Below are 20,595 nucleotides of genomic sequence, written 5' to 3' on the forward strand. Positions count from 1 at the left end.
AGTAGCAGGGAAGTACTAGCTTTCAGATTGAAATTTCACATTCTCTCAAGTTTTCTAAGTTTTGAAAATGCTTATGAAGTATTGGTAAAAATTTTCTGTTAACTATTTCATAGAATTCCATGCAAAATCTTTCTGAAGCAGAACTCTCCTTTCTGGGTGTGTTTTTATTTGTAACTTAATGATTTTGGGGTATAGCAGGTATTCTATATTTCATAATTCTAATCATTTCTACCAATATTTTTTATTTTTGTTGTTTTTTACCTAAATTATTGAATTTTTGTCATTAGTGATTAAAATAACTGTCACTAAGTAAAATTTTCATTTTAATCATGTTTTTTCTTTTATCTATAGCACTCTTTCCATTCCTTCGCCAAATATATGAAAAATTAAATATCACCATATTTTCAAGTGAGGCTGTGACATTTTTAAAGATTTTTGTAGAAGAGACCAAAAAAGACCGACTTGAAAATAACCAAGAGGTAAAATATAACAAAATTTATTTCAATTTTGAAGTAATGTCACACATTCCCCTTACAAGGTACTAATAGGATATTTTATTGATTCTTATTGAGCTCTACATTTTTCTCTGCTTACCTGCCTGCCATTCCCCTACCCTTCAGCCCTCTCCCAAGGTCCCTATGCTCCCAATATACTCAGGAGATCTTGTCTTTTTCTATTTCCCAAGTAGATTATATCTATATATGTCTCTCTTAGTGTCTGGATTTTTGGTGAATTTGGTCAGTTTAATATGATTTTTGCTTGCTTTAAGCTTGGGCTATGTCTTTGAGTACTGAGCATGTTATTCCAGTAACCCAGCTTTATCTAATATTTCCTATATGATAGCCTAAGAATGATGGTAGAAAGATGATGTCAGAAGAATCTCAGGGAATGACTATTTTTCCTAAGGTTACTTCATTTTGTTGAGCATTCTGCGATTTGGAGCATTTGTAGGTGATCACATAAAACCCAGAAATGAACTCCAGAAACAGTAGTTGATGAGTATGGGATATTGGTTAAGAATATGTCAAGGAACAACACATTGATTGCAGAATTTACTTCTACACAACTATCTATGGCAGGAGAGGAAACTGATAATCATCCAGTAAGGGTCTGTCCTTAGCAGATGCAGATGCTCAGAATGAGGAAAAGCCATGAGAAAAGGTGTTGGACCTGGCAGCATTATACTAGACCATGATAGATTCTTTGTCCTCCAAAATCTGTGGATGAGTATTTTGTGTCACTAGTGATTTAGGCAAACCTAGTCATAGTCTGGCTGTAATTACACCATATCCTCATAAGAGTTTAAGGTTTTCATTCCATGCTCATCTTTTAGTTCACAGTATAACTTAATGCTCTTGAAAATTGTGTCTGCTTTCAGAACCGAGTGGATTTTCTTCAGCTGATGTTAAACTCCCAGAATTCCAAAAATGTGGGCTCTCATAAAGGTAACTAAGAATGTCTTGGGGTCTAAAAGAAAAGCACAGAGGGTGGGTCTTGTTCTTGAAATATAAGGGAGTCATTTAAGCAGAGAATTTTTCCAGCTCAATTGCAAAAAGAGATATGTGTGCTATGGGCAACAGTCTGAGGAATTATCTTAAAGTACACAGTATAAGAATGCTCAAACTCTGAGGATTATTGTGCTTTCTACCAATGACAGGGAAACTACACCCATGATATTTCATCAACATGGCTACTTAAGACCTGAATAGTTCCAGAAACTATCAACATTCTTACATAGGTGAGGGAAATCACAGGAGGAACCACCCTTAGATAAAGAGCTATAGGGGTACGTCTTCCTCAGGAATGAGCACCCTGATTGGTTATCCAATATCTAATCACTGGCCCTAGACCTAAAATATGTAGGCAACACTAAGAAGACTCAGCAGACATTTTCATGTGTGTAACAATAATGGTTAATGAAAAGGAGACCATGAATTTGGGAATGAGTGGGAGTATAGCATAGGAAGAATAAGAGGGATATCAGGAAAGGGTAAAAATGGTATGGTTAAATTGTATTAAACTTACAGAAATCTTAATGTCATCTGTAAACATGACTTTCATGCTCTAAATGCATCCAGTGATGTGTGGGTCACCTGCATCAGTCAAACGCTAATTCTCAGCCTCCTTCAGAGCCATTGAATCAGAACCTTGGCCTGTAAATCTACATCCATAGGATACAAGTAGGATGTGCAGTAGCCACACATAAATGTTTACTGTGTTTCACAAAGTAGACGTGTTCACTAGCTTAATGGACAAAGGAAATTTATTTTAATTTTCAAAATGATCTACTACAAAGAAGAAAAAATCATTGTGAGTGAATTATTTCCTCTTCATTCTTTTACCCATTGTCACTGATATCAGTATTTTAGAACAATGTTTTCCCAATATGTTAGTATTGCAATGGTTGGAAAATTACAATTATCTAATTTTGTCACTTATTTTACATTTAATATAAGTGTCCAATTTAAAGAGTATCTCTTACATGCCAGTTAGCTTCTAGTATAGTTTCTAACTTGTTCCTCACTAATAAGATTTTACATGTTTGCAAATTCTATCTTTGTAAATCATAGTTTGCAACATGTTTTGTGTTCTCTGAGATTAGTGAATTTGTCCCTCTCATGTACTTCTAGATCTTTCTTTATAAAACACTACTTGTAAAAATAAAGATTATTTTTAGAAAAATTTTGGCTCAAAGTCCCCTTGATGAGAATGTAATATTTCCTCAATTCTCACCACCCTAGAATCAAATACATTCCCCAGCAATCAGTATCCTCTAGTGGTAGATACATTATAATTGATTGATAGGCATTAACAAACTATTGTTACAGGATTTTGTAGTTGACATAATGTTTAATTCTTGTCCATTATATCCTATATATTTTGATTAATGTAAATTGTGAATATCCTATTTATTTATGGTGACAGCAATTTCTGTGCCTTTGAAATCATCTATGTTCTTTAAATAGCTATTGTTTAGAATTTCATACAAAAATTAATGTATTGTGGTCAAATCTACCCAAATTTCCTCCTCTTCTAATTCTTCTGAATCCCACCACCACCACTTTTCCTCCATGTTTATATCCTGTCTTTTTTTCAAAACCTCCTGAGTCCTTGGTGCTGCCTGTCCATGATGAATATAGGACCATGTATGGATTTGTGAGTAGAATCTCAGATCCCCATTTCTAAAAAAGGGATATCTCTACATTTCTTCGCAGTCATCAAATGCCAATAGCTCCTCATTTACATGTGGGACATCATAAACTCTCTCCAACCCATGTTAGGTTTTTGGGTGGCTTGATGTCATACAAGTCCCCTGGATGCATCCAACCTGTTGTGAGTTCATCTGTGCAAGGATCCTGCCGTCTCCAGCAAGCTCTCATCCAGCAGATATCCACCACTTCTGGCTCTGACAATCTTTTTTTTATTCAAGGATAAACTCTGAGTCATGAAGCTAAAAGGGATGTAATGTAGATATCCCATTAAAAACTAAGCACCACACAGTCTCTTATTCTTTGCATGTTGACCAGTCCAGGATCTCTGTATTGTCATCTATTGAAAAAAAAATAAGTTTCAATGATGAAGGGTAAGAGATGCATTGACATAGAAGGAAAAAGGAAATAGTTTACTACTGAGTCATTACACTTTTAGACTCTTCCATAGGACCTATGACCCACTCTGCCATATACCTTTGGCCTACTTGCCAATATTAGGCTTGAGTTCTTTGCCAACATTGTGTTACTATCGTTCCAAATGTCATTACCAAGCAGGCTAGTTATTATTGTTGCTCAAGGTTTACAGCTAGGCAACAGTATTGATTACTACCCCTTCCCTGGCAGAGTGCTTAGAACCATGCTTCCCTGTGAAAGTTGGTCATCAGGGATAAAACTTCCAGATTCAGTAACAGCTTGATTTCTTCATGTCTGTGACTTAAATATGTAGTGTCTTCAGCAATAAAGTCTTACTATCAGTTCTGAAAGATGACAAAGAATAAGGGCCATAGACAGTAATGTTTGGAGCCCACAGACCAGCAACTATCAAAAGGGATAAAACTCAGCTATGGTCTTTCTTTCTTTCTTTCTTTCTTTCTTTCTTTCTTTCTTTCTTTCCTTCCTTCCTTCCTTCCTTCCTTCCATCCTTCTTTCTTTCTTTCTTTTTTTCTTTTCTTTCTTTTTTTAATGATGTCTAGGGAAGATTTTGTCCCTCCATAATAGTCAAGTTAAACTTTTTTTTTACAAATGTATATATCACTTAGAGTAGCATGATTCCTTGAGATATTTAAAATGATATTTGGTCTTAGTTACACCCCCCTCTACCTGCTTCACAACATCTAAGATCTCCTGAACTATTGCTTCATTTTGCTCCATCACACTTCATAGTTTGTACTCTTTCCCTAAAACACCCTCAGAATCAGTTACTAGGTTTGTGTCTTCTATGGTTATTCCAACTTAAGTATACATATTGAAAGATACAAAACTAACATCTTTATATTAGGGACAACAAGGAGTGTTTTCTTTTCTATGTCTGGGTTATCATCAGCAGAATGAACATTTTCACCTCCATACATTTCCCCATGAAATTTATTGTCTCATATTTCATTAAAATGCATTCTATTTCTGTGGTGATATTTTGTTTTTGATCTAATAAATAATGCTTGTCCAAAGATCAGAGTTTGGAGCTAAGCCACTAATTAGCCTTAGAGGCCAGGCAGTGGTGGCACACACCTTTAATACCAGCACTCTGGAGAGAGAGAAAGATAGATCTCTGTTAGTTCAAGGCTACCCTGGACCACACAAGATGATCCAGTCTAAAACAGAAACAGATCTATGTGATGATGGTTTACACCTTTTATTCCAGTACTTGGGAGTCACGTGTCTTTAATCCCAGAACTAGTCAAATGGAAACATGAAGCAACATAACTAGGTGGATAGTGGAATATAAGGTAAAGGAGGCAGAGCTCAGCCCATTCAGTCTGATGATTCATGAAGACAAGATCTTGTCCACTTTGGTCTAATGATTTCGTAGAGCTAGAAAGTCTTTCTAGAGATTGGATCATTTACTTCTCTGAAATTTCAGTATTTGTCCCAATATCTGACTCTAGGTTTTTATTATTATTATTAAATATTATTTATTATAATTAGAAGTTATGCTATATATTTCACCACTTATATTACTATATTTTCATTACCATTCCATTCTTCAATTGGTCGATATGTAGTTTGCTGTTAATATAACGTCTATGAATATATATACATTTTTTCTAGTGTCCCTGCAGTAAGATGAAGAATCATCTGGGACTAAGCCCAGTAGCAGTATATCTGAATCATATTGTAGATATATTTTTAGCTTTCTGAGTAACCTCCACACTGATTTACATAGTGGCTATACCAGATTGCTATTTCACCAACACTGAATAAATTTCCCCTTAAATTGTGTCCATGCCAGCTTTTATTGTCATTTTTAAATCTTAGTCTAATTGGGGTAAAATGAAATCTCAAAATATTGATCATTGCATTTTAATGATGACTAGGGCTATTGAACATTTAAAAATATTTCTCTATCATTATCATTTTTATATAGCTCTCTGTTTAGATACTTATCCCAATATTTAATAAGTTTATTAGTTTTATTGACTTTTAGTATTTTAAGTTCTTTGTATATTCTAGATACTAATCCTCTGTCAGATACATTGTGGGTAAATTTGAATTTTTCCCTATTCTATAGCCTGCCTTTTCAGTCAAATAATTGTGTCCTTTGTCATGAAAAACATTTTTAGTCTCATGAGCTACAGTGCTCAGTTACTGGCATTAATTCCTATATTAGTTGTATTCCTTGTAATAAATGATTGCCCTTGCTTATAAATTGAAGCTTAATGCCTACATTGTCCTCTAGCATATATAAGTCTCATGTTGAAGTCCTTGATCCATTCATTTGAAGTCGAGTTTTGTGCGGGGTGAAAAAAGATCTATTTTCATTCTTTAAGATGCAACATCCAAACATCCACTTTGATCAACACCATTCATTGAAGAGGCTCTTTTCTATAATATGTGTATTTCCATTCTGTAAATTATAAATTCAGATGGCCATAGGATTGTGGGTTCACATTTGATACTCAGTTCTAGTCCACTGATCAGTGTGCTGTTTAAATGTCATTACTTTGATTTTTTTTATTGCTATAGATCTGCAGTATAACCTTAAATCAGGGCTGGTGATACCTGCAAGAAGTATTTTTAAATATCTGGATTTTTCATATTCAATGTGTTTTTTGTTTCCACATGAATTTTGAAATGACCTTGTTGGTGTAGGAAAATTGTCTATATTCTGTCAAATATGTTTTAAATAAACACTGATTGGTCAGTAGCCAGGCAGGAAGTATAGGTGGGACAACCATATAGGAAGTAGAGACAGGTCAATGAGAACAGGAAAACTGGGAAGAGGGATGCTCCCTCTGCAGTCCTGTCCAGACACAGAAGAATCAAGATGTGACTATGCTACTGAAAAAGATACTAAGCCATGTGGCTAACAAAGATAACAATAATGAGATAATGTAAGTTATAAAAGTTAATAGGAAGCCTGAGCTAATGGCCCAATCAGTTTGTAACTAATGTAGACCTCTGTGTGATTTCTTTGGGACTTAATGACTGCAGGAACCCGGCAGGACAGAAACCTCAGAAAACACTTTCTACATCCATTGCCAGGTGAAGGTTCTATGGTGATATGCAAGATATTCATGAATATGACAATAGGATCTGGACATTTCTGGCACCCTCTCCTCAGCTGCCCTAGGAACTAGCTGGGGTTGTCTTCCTGGACACCTGGGAACCCCTCTAGAGTCAAGTCTCTGCCAACCCTAGAATGGCTCCCTTAACTAAGATATATAATTCCTTGTTCCCATATCCACCCTTCCTATACCCCAACCATCCTGTTCCCCCAAGCTCTTCCCATCCTCCACTTCACACTTTTCTCTCCCCATCCCCCCATCCCCCCATCCCACCCCACCCCCATGTTCCCATTTTTTGTCCGGCAATCTTGTCTACTTCCAATAACCAGGAGGATAACTATATGTTTTTCTTTGGGTTCACCTTCTTATATAGCTTCTCTAGGATTTTTTACGAATTATAGGCTCGATGTTCTTTATTTATGGCTAGAAACCAGTTATGAGTGAGTACATCCCATGTTCCTCTTTTTGGGCCTGGCTTACCTCGCTCAGGATGGTGTTTTCTATTTCCATCCATTTTCATGCAAAATTCAAGATGTCATTGTTTTTTACCACCGAGTAGTACTCTAATATGTATATATTCCACACTTTCTTCATCCATTCTTCCACTGAAGGGCATCTAGGTTGTTTCCAGGTTCTGGCTATTACAAATAATGCTGCTATAAACATAGTTGAACCCTTGTCAGTTTGGTTGCTCACCTTCCTGGACTTAGGGGGAGCTGGGAGGACCTTGGACTTAACATAGTGAAGGGAACCCTGATGGCTCTTTGTCTTTGGAGAGGGGTGGAGTGGGGGTATGGGTGGAAGGGAGGGGAGGGAAGGGGGAGGAGATGGAAATCTTTAATAAAAAAATGAGAAAAAAAAGAAAACACTTTCTATGTAGAACTGCATTGGAATAATGGAAGGGATTTCACCGAATCTTTAGATTGCTTTTGATATGTGGCCCATTTCACATTATTAATACTACCAATCCCATTACTGTTATCTTCTACAATTATTTTCTTCAGTATCTTAATATTTTTATTATGCAAATTTTTTACTACTTACATTTATTCCAAGATATTTGTGAGGTAACTGTGGATGAAATAGATTTTCTGACTTTTTTCTTGGTTTGTTTGTCATTGTTATTATGAAGTTATTGATATTTATTTGTAAATTTGTATCCTGCTACTTTCTAAATATATCAATGGGACTATTTTAGTGGAGTTTTAGAGTTCTTTCTTAATAAAATCATATACTCAAAGATAAAGATACTTTGTAGTCTATCTCACTTTCTATTGGTTTACTGCCCTATCTATGAATTTTGGATATTGAAGAAATTTATAGACTCATAAGATACAGTTTCAAAATCTATATTCTATTAAACTGTAAAATCTAAAACAAATGTATGCATTTCTAGATGTATATGATATGTCATAGTTAGGAAAAAAGATAAAATAAACAACTGAAACATACCAATAGCAGAAAAAAAGGAAGAATAAGTAATTTCAAAATGTCACAACTTATACAAGCTCACAGCCAGATCAGTTTAGTGTAGAATTTGACCATACATTCAAAGAACTAACATCGCATCAGAACTTCTCAAAATTTTCTGTAAAATAAGGAAGTATAAAATATATAATTTTTTTATATATCCAAAATTACTCTGATACAATATATGGGTAAAAAAATGGAAAAGTGATGACTAGGCAAATCTCCCTCATGAGTATACATGCAAAATTTCTTGATAAAATACTTCAAAACCAAATTCAAAAGAACATGAAAAAGATCAGTTAGCTGGATCTAATGTTTTTTGTCTCAGAGATGCAGGAATGATCCCATTAATATAAATCAACACATATAACCAATGGCATAAAAAGGCTCAAGAAGGGAAAGTACAAGATCATCTCATTAGATGGGAAGCTGCCTTTGAAATAGCCAACACCTCTATATGCTGAAAATCTCATAGAATCTCTCAGTTCTTGAACATGTCTCAACATAATATGGGAAACATAAAACAAGGCCACATTCAAACCAATCTAAATGGAAAAAACTTCAAAACATGTCCACTAAAACCAAGAGCAGTACAGGATTTCCATTCACTCCAACGGACATTTTCTAAGTAAGGTGTTGCTTTCTAGTAAAGCTACTCCTGGTCTCTCATTTCTAAATATAGCCCTGAAATCAGCCAACAGCTGACAAGTACGACCATTTACATGGAAAGCACTAGAGAGCAACTAGGAAGTACAGGGCCATTTTCTTGACTATGCATGATGCTCTTAAATCTCTCATCTTAAACTTTACTCATGTAAAAAACCTAATTATGACTGTTGGAGGTTCGCAGTCCTTCTCTGCCATGTTTTGCTTACAGCTGTACAGTGTGTGGCAATTTGATCCCTATCTACCACTCTACTTAGTGCCCTACATTATAATCCATGATTGTCTTATTCACCTAATGTATAACATTTTGTACTTTTTATTCTTATACAGAATTACCTTCGACACATTTGATAATTCCTTCTCTAAATTCATATAAACAGGGACTATTTCACTTGGTCTAATCTATGCTGCCTTCCTGTGGTGACATAAATATCTATTCTCATTCTAGGACTTTCTGATATGGAGATCATAGCCCAATCGATCACATTTATTTTTGCTGGCTACGCGACTACAAGCACTACTCTTTCCTTTATTATGTATACATTGGCCACTCACCCTGATGTTCAGAAGAAACTCCAGCTTGAGATCGATTCAGTCTTGCCCAATAAGGTGAGTGCGTACTGCCTGGAGACAGATGGAAAAAGTGAAGGCCTAATGAGAAGCTCTTCTTCCATACTTGCACTGAGAATTGTAGTAAATATAGTAAGCATTGGTTCTTTCAGTAATAGTCACTAAGAATATATGGGAAGAAGAAAAAGAGAGACATAGAAAAATTGTGTTCAGAGAAAATAATAATCTTTTTAATTCCATTACTGCTCTATTAATAGACATTATTGATTTCCATAGTGACAGCATGCAAAAACATGCATAAAACACTTTAGATTTTAATAATAAGCATACAAAAGTCAAGTGTCTCCTTTAAATTTACTTAATTTAAATTTAATTTATTTTTTATAAAGGTTTTGCCTGAATGTTTATCTGTGATCCTTGTGCATGTCTGGAGAAGCCAGAAGAGAGCATCAGATCCCCTCTAACAAGATCTCCAAAAACTGTGATCTATAATATGAGTACAATAACTGTCTCTGGATCAGACAGAATGAATAGTGCTCTTAACCAGAGGCATCCATCTAGACTTTACAACAATTGACGGCTATATTATTAATAGTGGAAGTATTTTGGCATGGTGGTATACTGATAGAGACTTGGCTTAATTTGGCTGAGTAGGCTGATCCAACTATTCTCACCATAACTCGCCTTTTCAATCATATAATTAATTAGACTAGAACATGACCAACCATGGTAACTTACAACCTAAACTGTTCACCTCTCCAGTATGGTCCCTTCAGTGTCCCATGGAGTGCCAACCACATGTTACACAAGTTGTATTCAAATCTACACCCAAACCTGATGCTATGGGGAGTGAAGTACTTGAGCTCTGGGACTGGATGGGTTGTCAGTGATGTACACAGAAGCTTCTTCAGACCTCATACTCACCCTCTCTTTTTGCTTCATTTTGCTACTGTATTAAGTGCCATGGCCCAAAATAACTATGGGAAGGAAAGGTTTGATTTCAACTTACATTTTTTTTTCTGATAACAGTCTATCACTGAGGAAAGCCAAAGGAGGAACTCAAGACAGGAACTTGGAGGCAGGACTTCTTATCACTCTACATAGCATTGCTTCTGAACAAGATGCTATCTCGCAGTTAAAGAAACACAGCAAAGGCCAATGAAGATACTGGTTGATATTTGGATCAGTCACTGACCCATGCTTATCTAGCTGTCCTTATACAGCACAGGAACACATACTCAGGAAATAGTGCTACCTGCAGAGGGCTTGAACATGCTCAATCAACTTAGCAATTAGAACCAACCTACCAACAAATGTTCACAAATCAGTGTGAGGTAGGAATCACTAATCCCACATTTGAGACGTTCTAGGGTGATTTTGGTCTGGTTAATGTTGGGAGTTAAAGCTCACTAGGACACCATTTGAAACCATAAGGAGGAAGATTATTTCAGTAGCTAGACATGAACCTGAGTGGACTTTTCAGTTGAATTGAAATTTTGTGCTCAAGTACAATATGTTGTTGCTTATTTTACGGATTTTAAGGGGAAAGTTCCTGGTGAAGTCATTCACTGTCAATTTCATAAATATTTATATTTAATACAGCTTTTCTCTTCAAATTGCATAGGTATAGTAATATAAAATTTAGTCACAGAATTTACACAACTTGGGCTGTCAGTTGAAAGACTTACTGTACAATTTTATAAAAAGGCGGGACTGGTCATTCTCCACATTTTATTTCCTTTGTCTGGTCTTATGGTTACTTCCTATTGCCTTATGACCAACTCAAAAGTTGATTGACCTTGAATGGAATTGTCATACTTTATCATTTATTTATTACATGCCAAAGAAAATAGTGCAAAAGAAAACTAAAGATTTGTGTCCTGAATATTCTCCTACATTCACTTCACCATGCATTTTAATACTCCTTTAGCAGGTCAGAAATATTACTGTTACAAAAATGACTAATAATGATAAACCCACTCTTTAACCTTGGTGGAATGTGGAGTTTCTGACAACTGGATAGTGTTGTATTGCTTGACCTCAAAGTTAATTTTAAATCTTGACTCATCAAACTCTGTTTTTCTCTTCCCAGGCACCTGCCACTTATGAAGCCCTGGTAAAACTGGAGTATCTGGACATGGTGTTAAGTGAAACTATGAGATTATATCCAGTTGGTTACAGGATTAACAGAATCAGTAAGAAAGATGCTGAAATCAATGGTGTGTTCATTCCCAAAGGGACACAGGTGTGCATACCTATCTTTATTCTTCACCGAGATCCAAAATACTGGCCAGAGCCTGAGGAGTTCCGCCCCGAAAGGTATGAGGATACTGAAAAAGAAAACCTATGGAGAACCAGACCTCTCTAAGTATTCTAAGATACATCTTACTAGGAACCACATAACTATCGATATTTATTATCTTGTTTGTGTGTTTGATTTTAAAATGTTTGTAGTACAATGTGGTAATTATTGTAAAAACTACAGACACTTCAATCTAGAAAATAATGACACTGCTTTACTTTATTTTATTTTGTTTTGAAGTCCTTTCAAAAACCTTAACATGAATTCCATTAACATCATGATATCAGTAGATACATTTCTATGTGTCTGTACATATTAAAGAATTAGAAAAATATGAGATTTCTCCTGTGTTTAGAAAATCTGATTGTTTTTACTAAACAACAAGCACTATTTTATGACTTGTGCTTTTGTGTATGTGTATGTGTATGTGTATGTGTGTAAACATAGCTTGTGGACCTGATGTTTCTTTTTTTGTGTTCTTGTAAAATTGTGCCACCAGGTTCTCTAAGAAAAACAAAGATGCAATCAATCCTTATGTATACATGCCTTTTGGGAATGGTCCTAGAAACTGCATTGCCATGAGGTTTGCTCTCATCACCATGAAGCTTGCTGTTGTCAAAATCTTACAGAACTTCTCCGTGGAAACTTGTGAAGAAACACAGGTGAGACAGAAAATATTATCTTGGGGGAAGTTTTTATTTTAGGAATTTTCATAAACTGGGGCTTAATTTAGTTTTAAAAATGTTTATTCATCTCTAATTAAAGTGCTCTCTACTCAGTGATCTATCTGAAGTCATGTATGAGTTGTAGGGTCCTGAAGTATGGAGCAATTAGTCCATATCTAAGTGAAAATGGTAATATCATATAAGGTCAATGAAGATCTTTTTATATGATTATGTTTGATATTATTGGACTTCAGGAAATGTTTCTTCTTTCTTACTAGTATATATCCATTTAACAAAATAATGATTTAGTTTGTAGTGTATTCGTACGTGAATGTATCATACATAGAACCAGTTATTAAATAGTGTTTCTGGTTAACTACATATGTGGACATGCCTTGTCTCCAGAAGGTGTAATGATTGCCTTATGATGCCTGTGTCATCTCAGATAGTAGAAAACCCTTCACCCACAGAATGGCTTTTAAAGTTCCCCAGTGATTTCCACTTCTATCCATAGTCAAGAATCACGGGTTTTAAGTATTATTCATAGATATAAATTACTCCTTTTCTGGAACATTCTGACCATTTGTCCTCACATTTTGGGAAACTCTAGTATAGACTAACAGACCTCCTTTACATTTTTTACAATAATGTCCCTTCATTATTTCTCATCCTTCAAATTCATAGAAGGCAACTGTGTCCCAACCCCAAAAAAACTTTCCTAGCTTGTCTCTGTAAATTACACCTGTCTTCTAGTAATGGTTTCTGTATGCTGCCATTGCCCCTGATAGCACATTAACTACTACATGTACTTCTCTGTGGTATTTTCTGTATGTTCAGTATTCCTCATACTTCCTGAATTACTTGATTTTATTCTTTCCGTTTGTACCGGCGGGTACCGGTGTGTACCGGTGGTCGGAGGGGTTTGGTAATAACCAAAATAGTCCTTTTATAATAAATCAGTTTTAATAAAAGGGGAATTAAGGGAACTTACAGAACCAAGGGTCCAGTGGAGCAGAAGGTAATGCGGGGGATAGCAAACGGGGCTCCTCCCGGTGCCCCGATCCTTTTTTAAGGCTATCCTACTCCCCTGGGGCAGCCACGCCCCTGAACGCAGGGATTGGGCCAGCTGCCCCAACATCTCCCCCTTTTGTCTAAATAAGGCAGATTCAGAAACCAAATACAACTATACACAACGGGAATAGATCATATAAAATTACAAGAAGTAAACAATATCAGGCGAGGAGCATATAACAAAGAAAAAAATTTTACTAATCACTCTACTTTGGGAAGTCTAAATAATGTAGAAGGTAGCTACCATTATCTAATCTTCAACCCCATCAAAGATCTGAGAAGGAAAGTAATATTACCAAAGCAACCAGGAAGCACAAACGAGAAACTTCCAAAATGTGCAACAGAAGACAGAGACAATTGACTACCTGGGCAACCACACGAAATCTTGATAGAAATGTTGAGGCAACCAACTTTGGCTAAGGCCTGATATAACCTGACATACCATTATACAACGGCAAGGAACCTTTAGTACAACTATCCTATCCTGTCTTGGCAAGATAAGACAATTCTGTTTTATCCACTTATGGATATTTCGTAGTTTAGTCAGTAATGGAGGTATGGGCTTTTCTTTGCCCCAAGGCCAGTTCTGCCAAGTAGAAGACAAACTCCCAGTGGAGTGTCTTTGGTGCTCAACGTTCTCTCGGGAGTAGAGCATTGTTGCCAGGAGTGATTGTGTCTCATAATTACAAAACTCTAGGTTAGATTAAAGGCCATGTTCTACAGCTCTTCAAAGAGGTCGAAGATTATGCTATCTATACTAAATACAACCTCTATGTGTCTAAAAAACCTGATTATCCTAAATATAAATATGACCAACATATAATTCTCAACACTTATCTAACTGTATGACTAATAGAATAGAAAACTGTGCAATAAATGAAGACAATGATTTCCAAATGTAAACAGGGTCATTACATAAATAATATCTGAGGTAGAAATGTACATTGCAATATAGTAAACAATGTCATTACATAAATAATATCAGAGGTAGAGATGTACATTGCAATATAGTAAACAATGTCAATATAACAATTGTTTCAAACAGAGGGTAGTATCATACTCTCATACAATGTTCAATATATCAATATACAAGAATCAACACTCATATAGTTTTTCAAAAAACAATAACTCACAAAAATCAATTATTCCTTCAGATCACCAGTTAATCCCTCCCCCCTTTTATATATATATATATATATATATATATATATATATATACACACATAATTTATACCCCTGAGTCCATATAAAGCCTTCCACAACCCGACAACCCTATACCAGCCACCAATTAGTGTCCCTAAACCTGAGGGTAAACTTTGTTGGGAGGGGGGCGTCGTCATCTAAGATTGCTTCCAGCTGACATAGGGGCAACTTTTCTTCTCAGGGGGTCCTGTGAAAGCAAATGATGGTAGAATACCCAGGGTAACATTTCATCTAGGAAAAATGTGTCCAGCCTCTGAATATTTTGAGGAAAACAGGCCAGAATGTTGTCAAAAATGTGCACTATTCAAAAGTGTTCTGTGCAGTTGGTACCAAAAAACAGGCCAAATATTAGCGCTACAAAAACATGACGTCATAATAACCAGTTGGAGTTGATGTTTCGGGGCCCTGTCTTCATCCTGGAACCTGCAAAGATTACTGAAGAAAAAATTTGTCGTTTGTTGCGAGACAGATAAGCATTATCTACAAAGACACATACAGACGTATACGTGCATATCTTCAATGAAAGGTGCATTAAAGACAACCATAGATATGAAGGAAGGCAAAGAAGGCAAATATATTGGTACCATTATCAACATTATTGTTATTAGTATTCTGTCTCATAACATGACCCCTAACCTGAGACAGAAACTCTGAGAAATCTCTTATAAACAAGCTTGGAATTGGAGAGGGACTGGGCCAGAGTCCAACTCCAAGAAAACAGCTCTAAATATCTATAAAGAAATGCATATTGACATACATTCAAAAATTGTTTTTTTTTTTATTTTTTTTTCTCATGGTTTATTTTTTTTTCTATTTAAGAATTTCCATCTCCTTCCCTCCTCCTCCCCCCCCCTCCCTCCGATCCTCCTCCCCCCTTCCCTCCCCTCCTTCTCCCCTTCCCCTCCCCTTCCCTCCACCCATATCCCCCCTCCCTCCCTCTCAAGGCCAAGGAGGCCATCAGGGTTCCCCACTCTATGCTAAGTCCAAGGTCCTCCAACTCCCCCCCAGGTCCAGGAAGGTGATCGACCAAGCTGAGAAGGCTCCCACAGAGCCCGTCCATGCAGAAGAATCAGAGCCCAGCGCCAATGTCCTTTGCTTCTCAGTCAGCCCCCGCTGTTGGCCACACTCAGAGAGACGGGTTTGGTCGCATGATCCATCAGTCCCATTCCAACTGGAGTTGGTGATCTCCCATTAGTTCTGTCCCACTGTCTCCATGAGTGAACGCACCCCTCACGTTCCTGACTTTCTCCCTCATGTTCTCGCTCCTTCTGCTCCTCATCAGGACCTTGGGAGCTCAGTCCAGTGCTCCAATGTGGAGCTCAGTCACCTTCCCATCTGTCGCCAGCTGGAGGTTCCCTCACGGTCCTGACTTTCTTTCTCATGTTCTCCCTCCTTCTGCTCCTCATCAGGACCTTGGGAGCTCAGTCCGGTGTTTTTTATACTCACGGGAGCTCAGTCCGGTGTATTTTATACTCACGGAGCTTACCCGGCTAGCTCAGTCGGTAGAGCATGAGACTCTTAATCTCTGGGTCATGGGTTCGAGCCCCCGTTGGGTGCCAAATGTACCGGCATGTACCAGCGGTCGGAGGGGTTTGGTAATAACCAAAATAGTCCTTTTATAATAAATCAGTTTTAATAAAAGGGGGATTAAGGGAACTTACAGAACCAAGGGTCCAGCGGAGCAGAAGGTAATGCGGGGGATAGCAAACGGGGCTCCTCCTGGCGCCCCGATCCGTTTTTAAGGCTATCCTACTCCCCTGGGGCAGCCACGCCCCTGAACGCAGGGATTGGGCCAGCTGCGCCAACATCCCTTAAATGAAATTCTGACTTTAGGGCTAAAAATTTTCAGTGAATACATAAAGGAGGTTTTGTAGCTAGTTTTTAAATCTTGGGTATACATTTTTAAGTTATTTTACCATTTAAAATTAATAAAATTGCTTTTATAGATACATGTGTATATTTTAAATGATATTTTTATTTATTCCCTAAGAATTTCATGGCAATTCACCCCAATGTCTATAATTACTTCCTACATTCCTCACTTTTTACTCTCTCATTTTTAAGTACATAAAGTTCAATTTTTGTTAGCCAACTGCTCTTGGGTAAAGAGAGCCTTTCCCTAGAGTCTGGTTGATTTAATAGAGGCACTACCATTTAAATAAAACAGGCTTGGCTTTTTCCAGCAGCATAGGATAACAAAAGCTTATCAACTAAGGATGGAACTGTATTTCCATCCATACACACTCCATTCTGGCATTTTATATAAATTGTGGTTGTACATGTCTTGTTCATTCTTTCATATTCTTGTGATTTCAGCTGTACATGTGCTCTCTGTTGTTCTGTTTGGAAAACATGATTTCTTGAGGTCAGACACCACTTCTGGTCTTAAAACTTTTCTCCCTTTTCTATGTACTTTTTATGTAAGGTGAAACATTTAGAAACATGGTTGGAATACCTACCCTGAATAACATAAGAATACTTTACCATTAATTTAAATTGAAGTGATGCCAAATGGGTTTAATCTTATGACTTTTATATTTAATATACCTTGAGTGTCAGTAGGTTTTTTCATGGAAGAATAGGAGGATAAGGTGGTCATCTTCTTTTTAGAGACTTGAGGACAGGTGTCTTGATGTTTTGTATGTGGATACTTTGCTTTGATGGAGAACAAGTTTTGGTAACCCCTGATTAGCTCTAGTTACATACAAGATGGTCTTTGTCAAATTACAGGACAAACTATTTGTACATTCTTCTACTTAGATAAGAATATTGCCCTGTTGGAGATCCTTCACTTTTTAAACTAATGAAAATATGGTATAAAAATAAGGTATAAGATAGACTACAAATTCCCCAAAGCACTCCCTTGAGTTCAGCAGAGATACAGAGGACTAATATCTTAGTGGTTCCAAAGTTTTCTTTCCATCATGAATGTCCATGTTTCAGTGTGGAGAGTAAACACATTGTTTAGAAGCAAGAGGTGTACAATGCAAAAATCATGATTATCTTTATATTTTACTAAATGCAAAATTTACTTTAGATCTCTTTAAATGCTGTTTTCTCTCTATGCACTTTATATCACCTTTTAAATTCTGTTTTCTGTATACCCACAAATATGCTTTACAGAGTTCAAATTAATGCTTTATTTAAAATGTATATTACTAAGGAAGACATACCATCACAATTTTGTCTTGGCATGTAAGGAACGGGTAATAAATATTCACTTTGATGTATGATAGATAGCAGCATATTTTCTTTTTTCTGTTTTTATGAAGATAAATTTATGAGGAATTCAAGATATGTGTTGCTAAAAGTCATAAGTATTCATTTATAAAGACAGATTATTTAAAGGAAGTAGTTCATGTTGTTCAGTTTTGTATGGAACTTGTTATGTAGCTCAGCCAGCCTTAAACTTACATTCTTCCTGACTCTTACATCTTTGTACTAAGATCATGGACAAATGACAATACATGAGGAAACTACTGTTGTTCTTAATAAATTGGTTCTATTAATCTTCTGTGAATTTTTTCATTGGATGTTTACCAGTGTATTTTTTCAACTATTATAGATTCCCTTGAATTTAAGTCGGCAAGTAATGCTTTATCCCGAAAAACCTATTATCCTGAAGACTGTTTCAAGAGAAGGGGTCAACAATGAAAACTGATTTGTCTCAAGTCCTAATATGTTCTTCAAATATTGTATTCCAAACACCTGAGATTTTAATTCACTTCTGAATAAAGCCTAGATGAATATGTCATTGATCTACCATACTTCATAAATTGAGCATTCAGAATCTTCATTTTTCTTTGTCTTTATAGAGTTTCAATTATTGTGTGTGGAAAGAAAATTATTATTTAACAATGAATATATTCTTTAATATCAAAATATATCCATTTCCAGTGATATCTCATTGTATTTTATTTCAATACTGAAAAAGTTTTCTCACTAATATTATTAATATTTTCTTTTCCATTATTAAATCTTTGATTTTTTCTCATTTTTTATTAAAAATTTCCATCTCCTCTTCCCCTCCCCTCCCCTCCCCTCCACCCATACGCCCACTCCCTCCTTCTCCAAGCCAAAGAGCCATCAGGGTTCCCTAATCTATGTTAAGTCAAAGTCCTCCCAACTCCCCCCAGGTCCAGGAAGGTGAGCAACCAAGCTGACAAGACCCACACAGAGTCCGTCCACGCCGTAGAATCCAAGCTCATCGCCATTGTCCTTGGCTTCTCAGTCAGCCTCCACCTTCGGCCACATTCAGAGAGTCTGGTTTGGTCTCATGTTCCATCAGTCCCATTCCAACTGGACTTGGTGATCTCCCGTTAGTTCTGTCCCACTGTCTCCATGGGTGAACGCCCCGCTCATGGTCCTGACTTTCTTTCTTATGTTCTCCCTCCTTCTGCTCCTCATCAGGACCTTGGAAGCTCAGTCCGGTGCTCCAATGTGGGGCTCTGACATTTTCTCCATCCATCGCCAGGTGAAGGTTCTATAGTTATATGCAAGAAATTCATCAGTATGGCTATAGGATCTGGCCTTTTTCGGCTCCCTCTCCTAAGCTGCCCAAGAAACTAGCTGGGGGCATCTCCCTGGATACCTGGGAACCCCTCTAGAGTCAAGTCTCTTGACAACCCTCAGATGGCTCCCTTAATTAAGATATATGCTTCCCTGCTCCCATATTCACCCTTTCTATATCCCAAGCATCCCATTCCCCTGAGCTCTCCCCATCCTCCCCTTCACGCTTTTCTCTCCCCATCTCCCCTTGCCCCCATCCCACCCCACCCCAAGTTCCCAACTTTTGCCTGGCAATCTTGTCTACTTCCAATATCCAGGAGGATTACCATATGTTTTTCTTTGGGTTCACTTTCTTATTATCTTCTCAAGGATCACGAATTATAGGCTCAATGTCCTTTAATTATGGATAGAAACCAATTATGAGTGAGTACATCCCATGTTCATCTTTTTGTGTCTGGGTTACCTCACTCAGAATAGTGTTTTTTTTCTATCCATTTGCCTGCAAAATTCAAGGTGTCATTGTTTTTTTATCTCTGAGTAGTATTCTAATCTGTATATATTCCAGTTTCTTCATCCATTCTTCCACTGAAGGACATCTAGGTTGTTTCCAGATTCTGGCTATTATAAATAATGCTGCTATGAACATAGTTGAGCAGATGCTTTTGTAGTATGATTGGGCATCTCTTGGGTAAATTCCCAAGAGTGGAATTGCTGGGTCCTGGGGTAGGTTGATCCGAATTTCCTGAAAAACCACCACACTGCTTTCCAAAGTGGTTGCACAAGTTTGCATTCCCACCAGCAATGGATGAGTGTACCCCTTACCCCACAACCTCTCCAGCAAAGGCTATCATTGGTGTTTTTGATTTTAGCCAATCTGACAGGTGTAAGATGGTATCTCAAAGTTGTTTTGATTTGCATTTCCCTGATCGCTAAGGAGGTTGAGCATGACCTTAGTGTCTTTTGGCCAATTGAACTTCTTCTGTTGAGAATTCTCTGTTCAGTTCAGAGCCCCATTTTTAAATGGATTAATTAGCATTTTAAAGTCTAGTCTCTTGAGTTCCTTATATATTTTAGAGATCAGACCTCTGTCAGTTGCACGGTTGGTGAAGATCTTCTCCCAGTCAGTAGGCTGCCTTTGTGTCTTAGTGACAGTGTCCTTTGCTTTACAGAAGATGCTCAGCTTCAGGAGGTCCCATTTATTCAATGTTGCCCTTAATGTCTGTGCTGCTGGGGTTATACATAGGAAACGGTCTCCTGTGCCCATTTGTTGTAGAGTACTTCCCACTTTCTCCTCTATCAAGCTCAGTGTGTTCAGATTAATAGTGAGGTCTTTAATCCATTTGGACTTGAGTTTTGTGCATGATGATAGATATGGATCTACTTTCATTCTTCTATAGGTTGACATCCAGTTATGCCAGCAC

At 37.0% G+C, this 20,595-nt stretch overlaps 1 protein-coding gene across 1 annotated transcript in view; it reads left to right on the forward strand.

The window, feature by feature from the left end:
- Positions 1–18,326, forward strand: part of LOC119824363 (cytochrome P450 3A6-like) — a 62,524-nt gene extending 44,198 nt beyond the window's left edge. The window contains exons 8-13 of the mRNA XM_038344483.1: positions 352–479; positions 1,379–1,445; positions 9,303–9,463; positions 11,517–11,743; positions 12,226–12,388; positions 18,231–18,326. Coding sequence (XP_038200411.1) covers positions 352–479; positions 1,379–1,445; positions 9,303–9,463; positions 11,517–11,743; positions 12,226–12,388; positions 18,231–18,326 — 842 coding nt within the window. The remainder of the gene's footprint in view (positions 1–351; positions 480–1,378; positions 1,446–9,302; positions 9,464–11,516; positions 11,744–12,225; positions 12,389–18,230) is intronic.
- Positions 18,327–20,595: the final 2,269 nt, after the last annotated feature.

This window comes from Arvicola amphibius, chromosome 10 (assembly GCF_903992535.2).
Source record: "Arvicola amphibius chromosome 10, mArvAmp1.2, whole genome shotgun sequence".
Lineage (NCBI taxonomy): Eukaryota > Metazoa > Chordata > Mammalia > Rodentia > Cricetidae > Arvicola > Arvicola amphibius.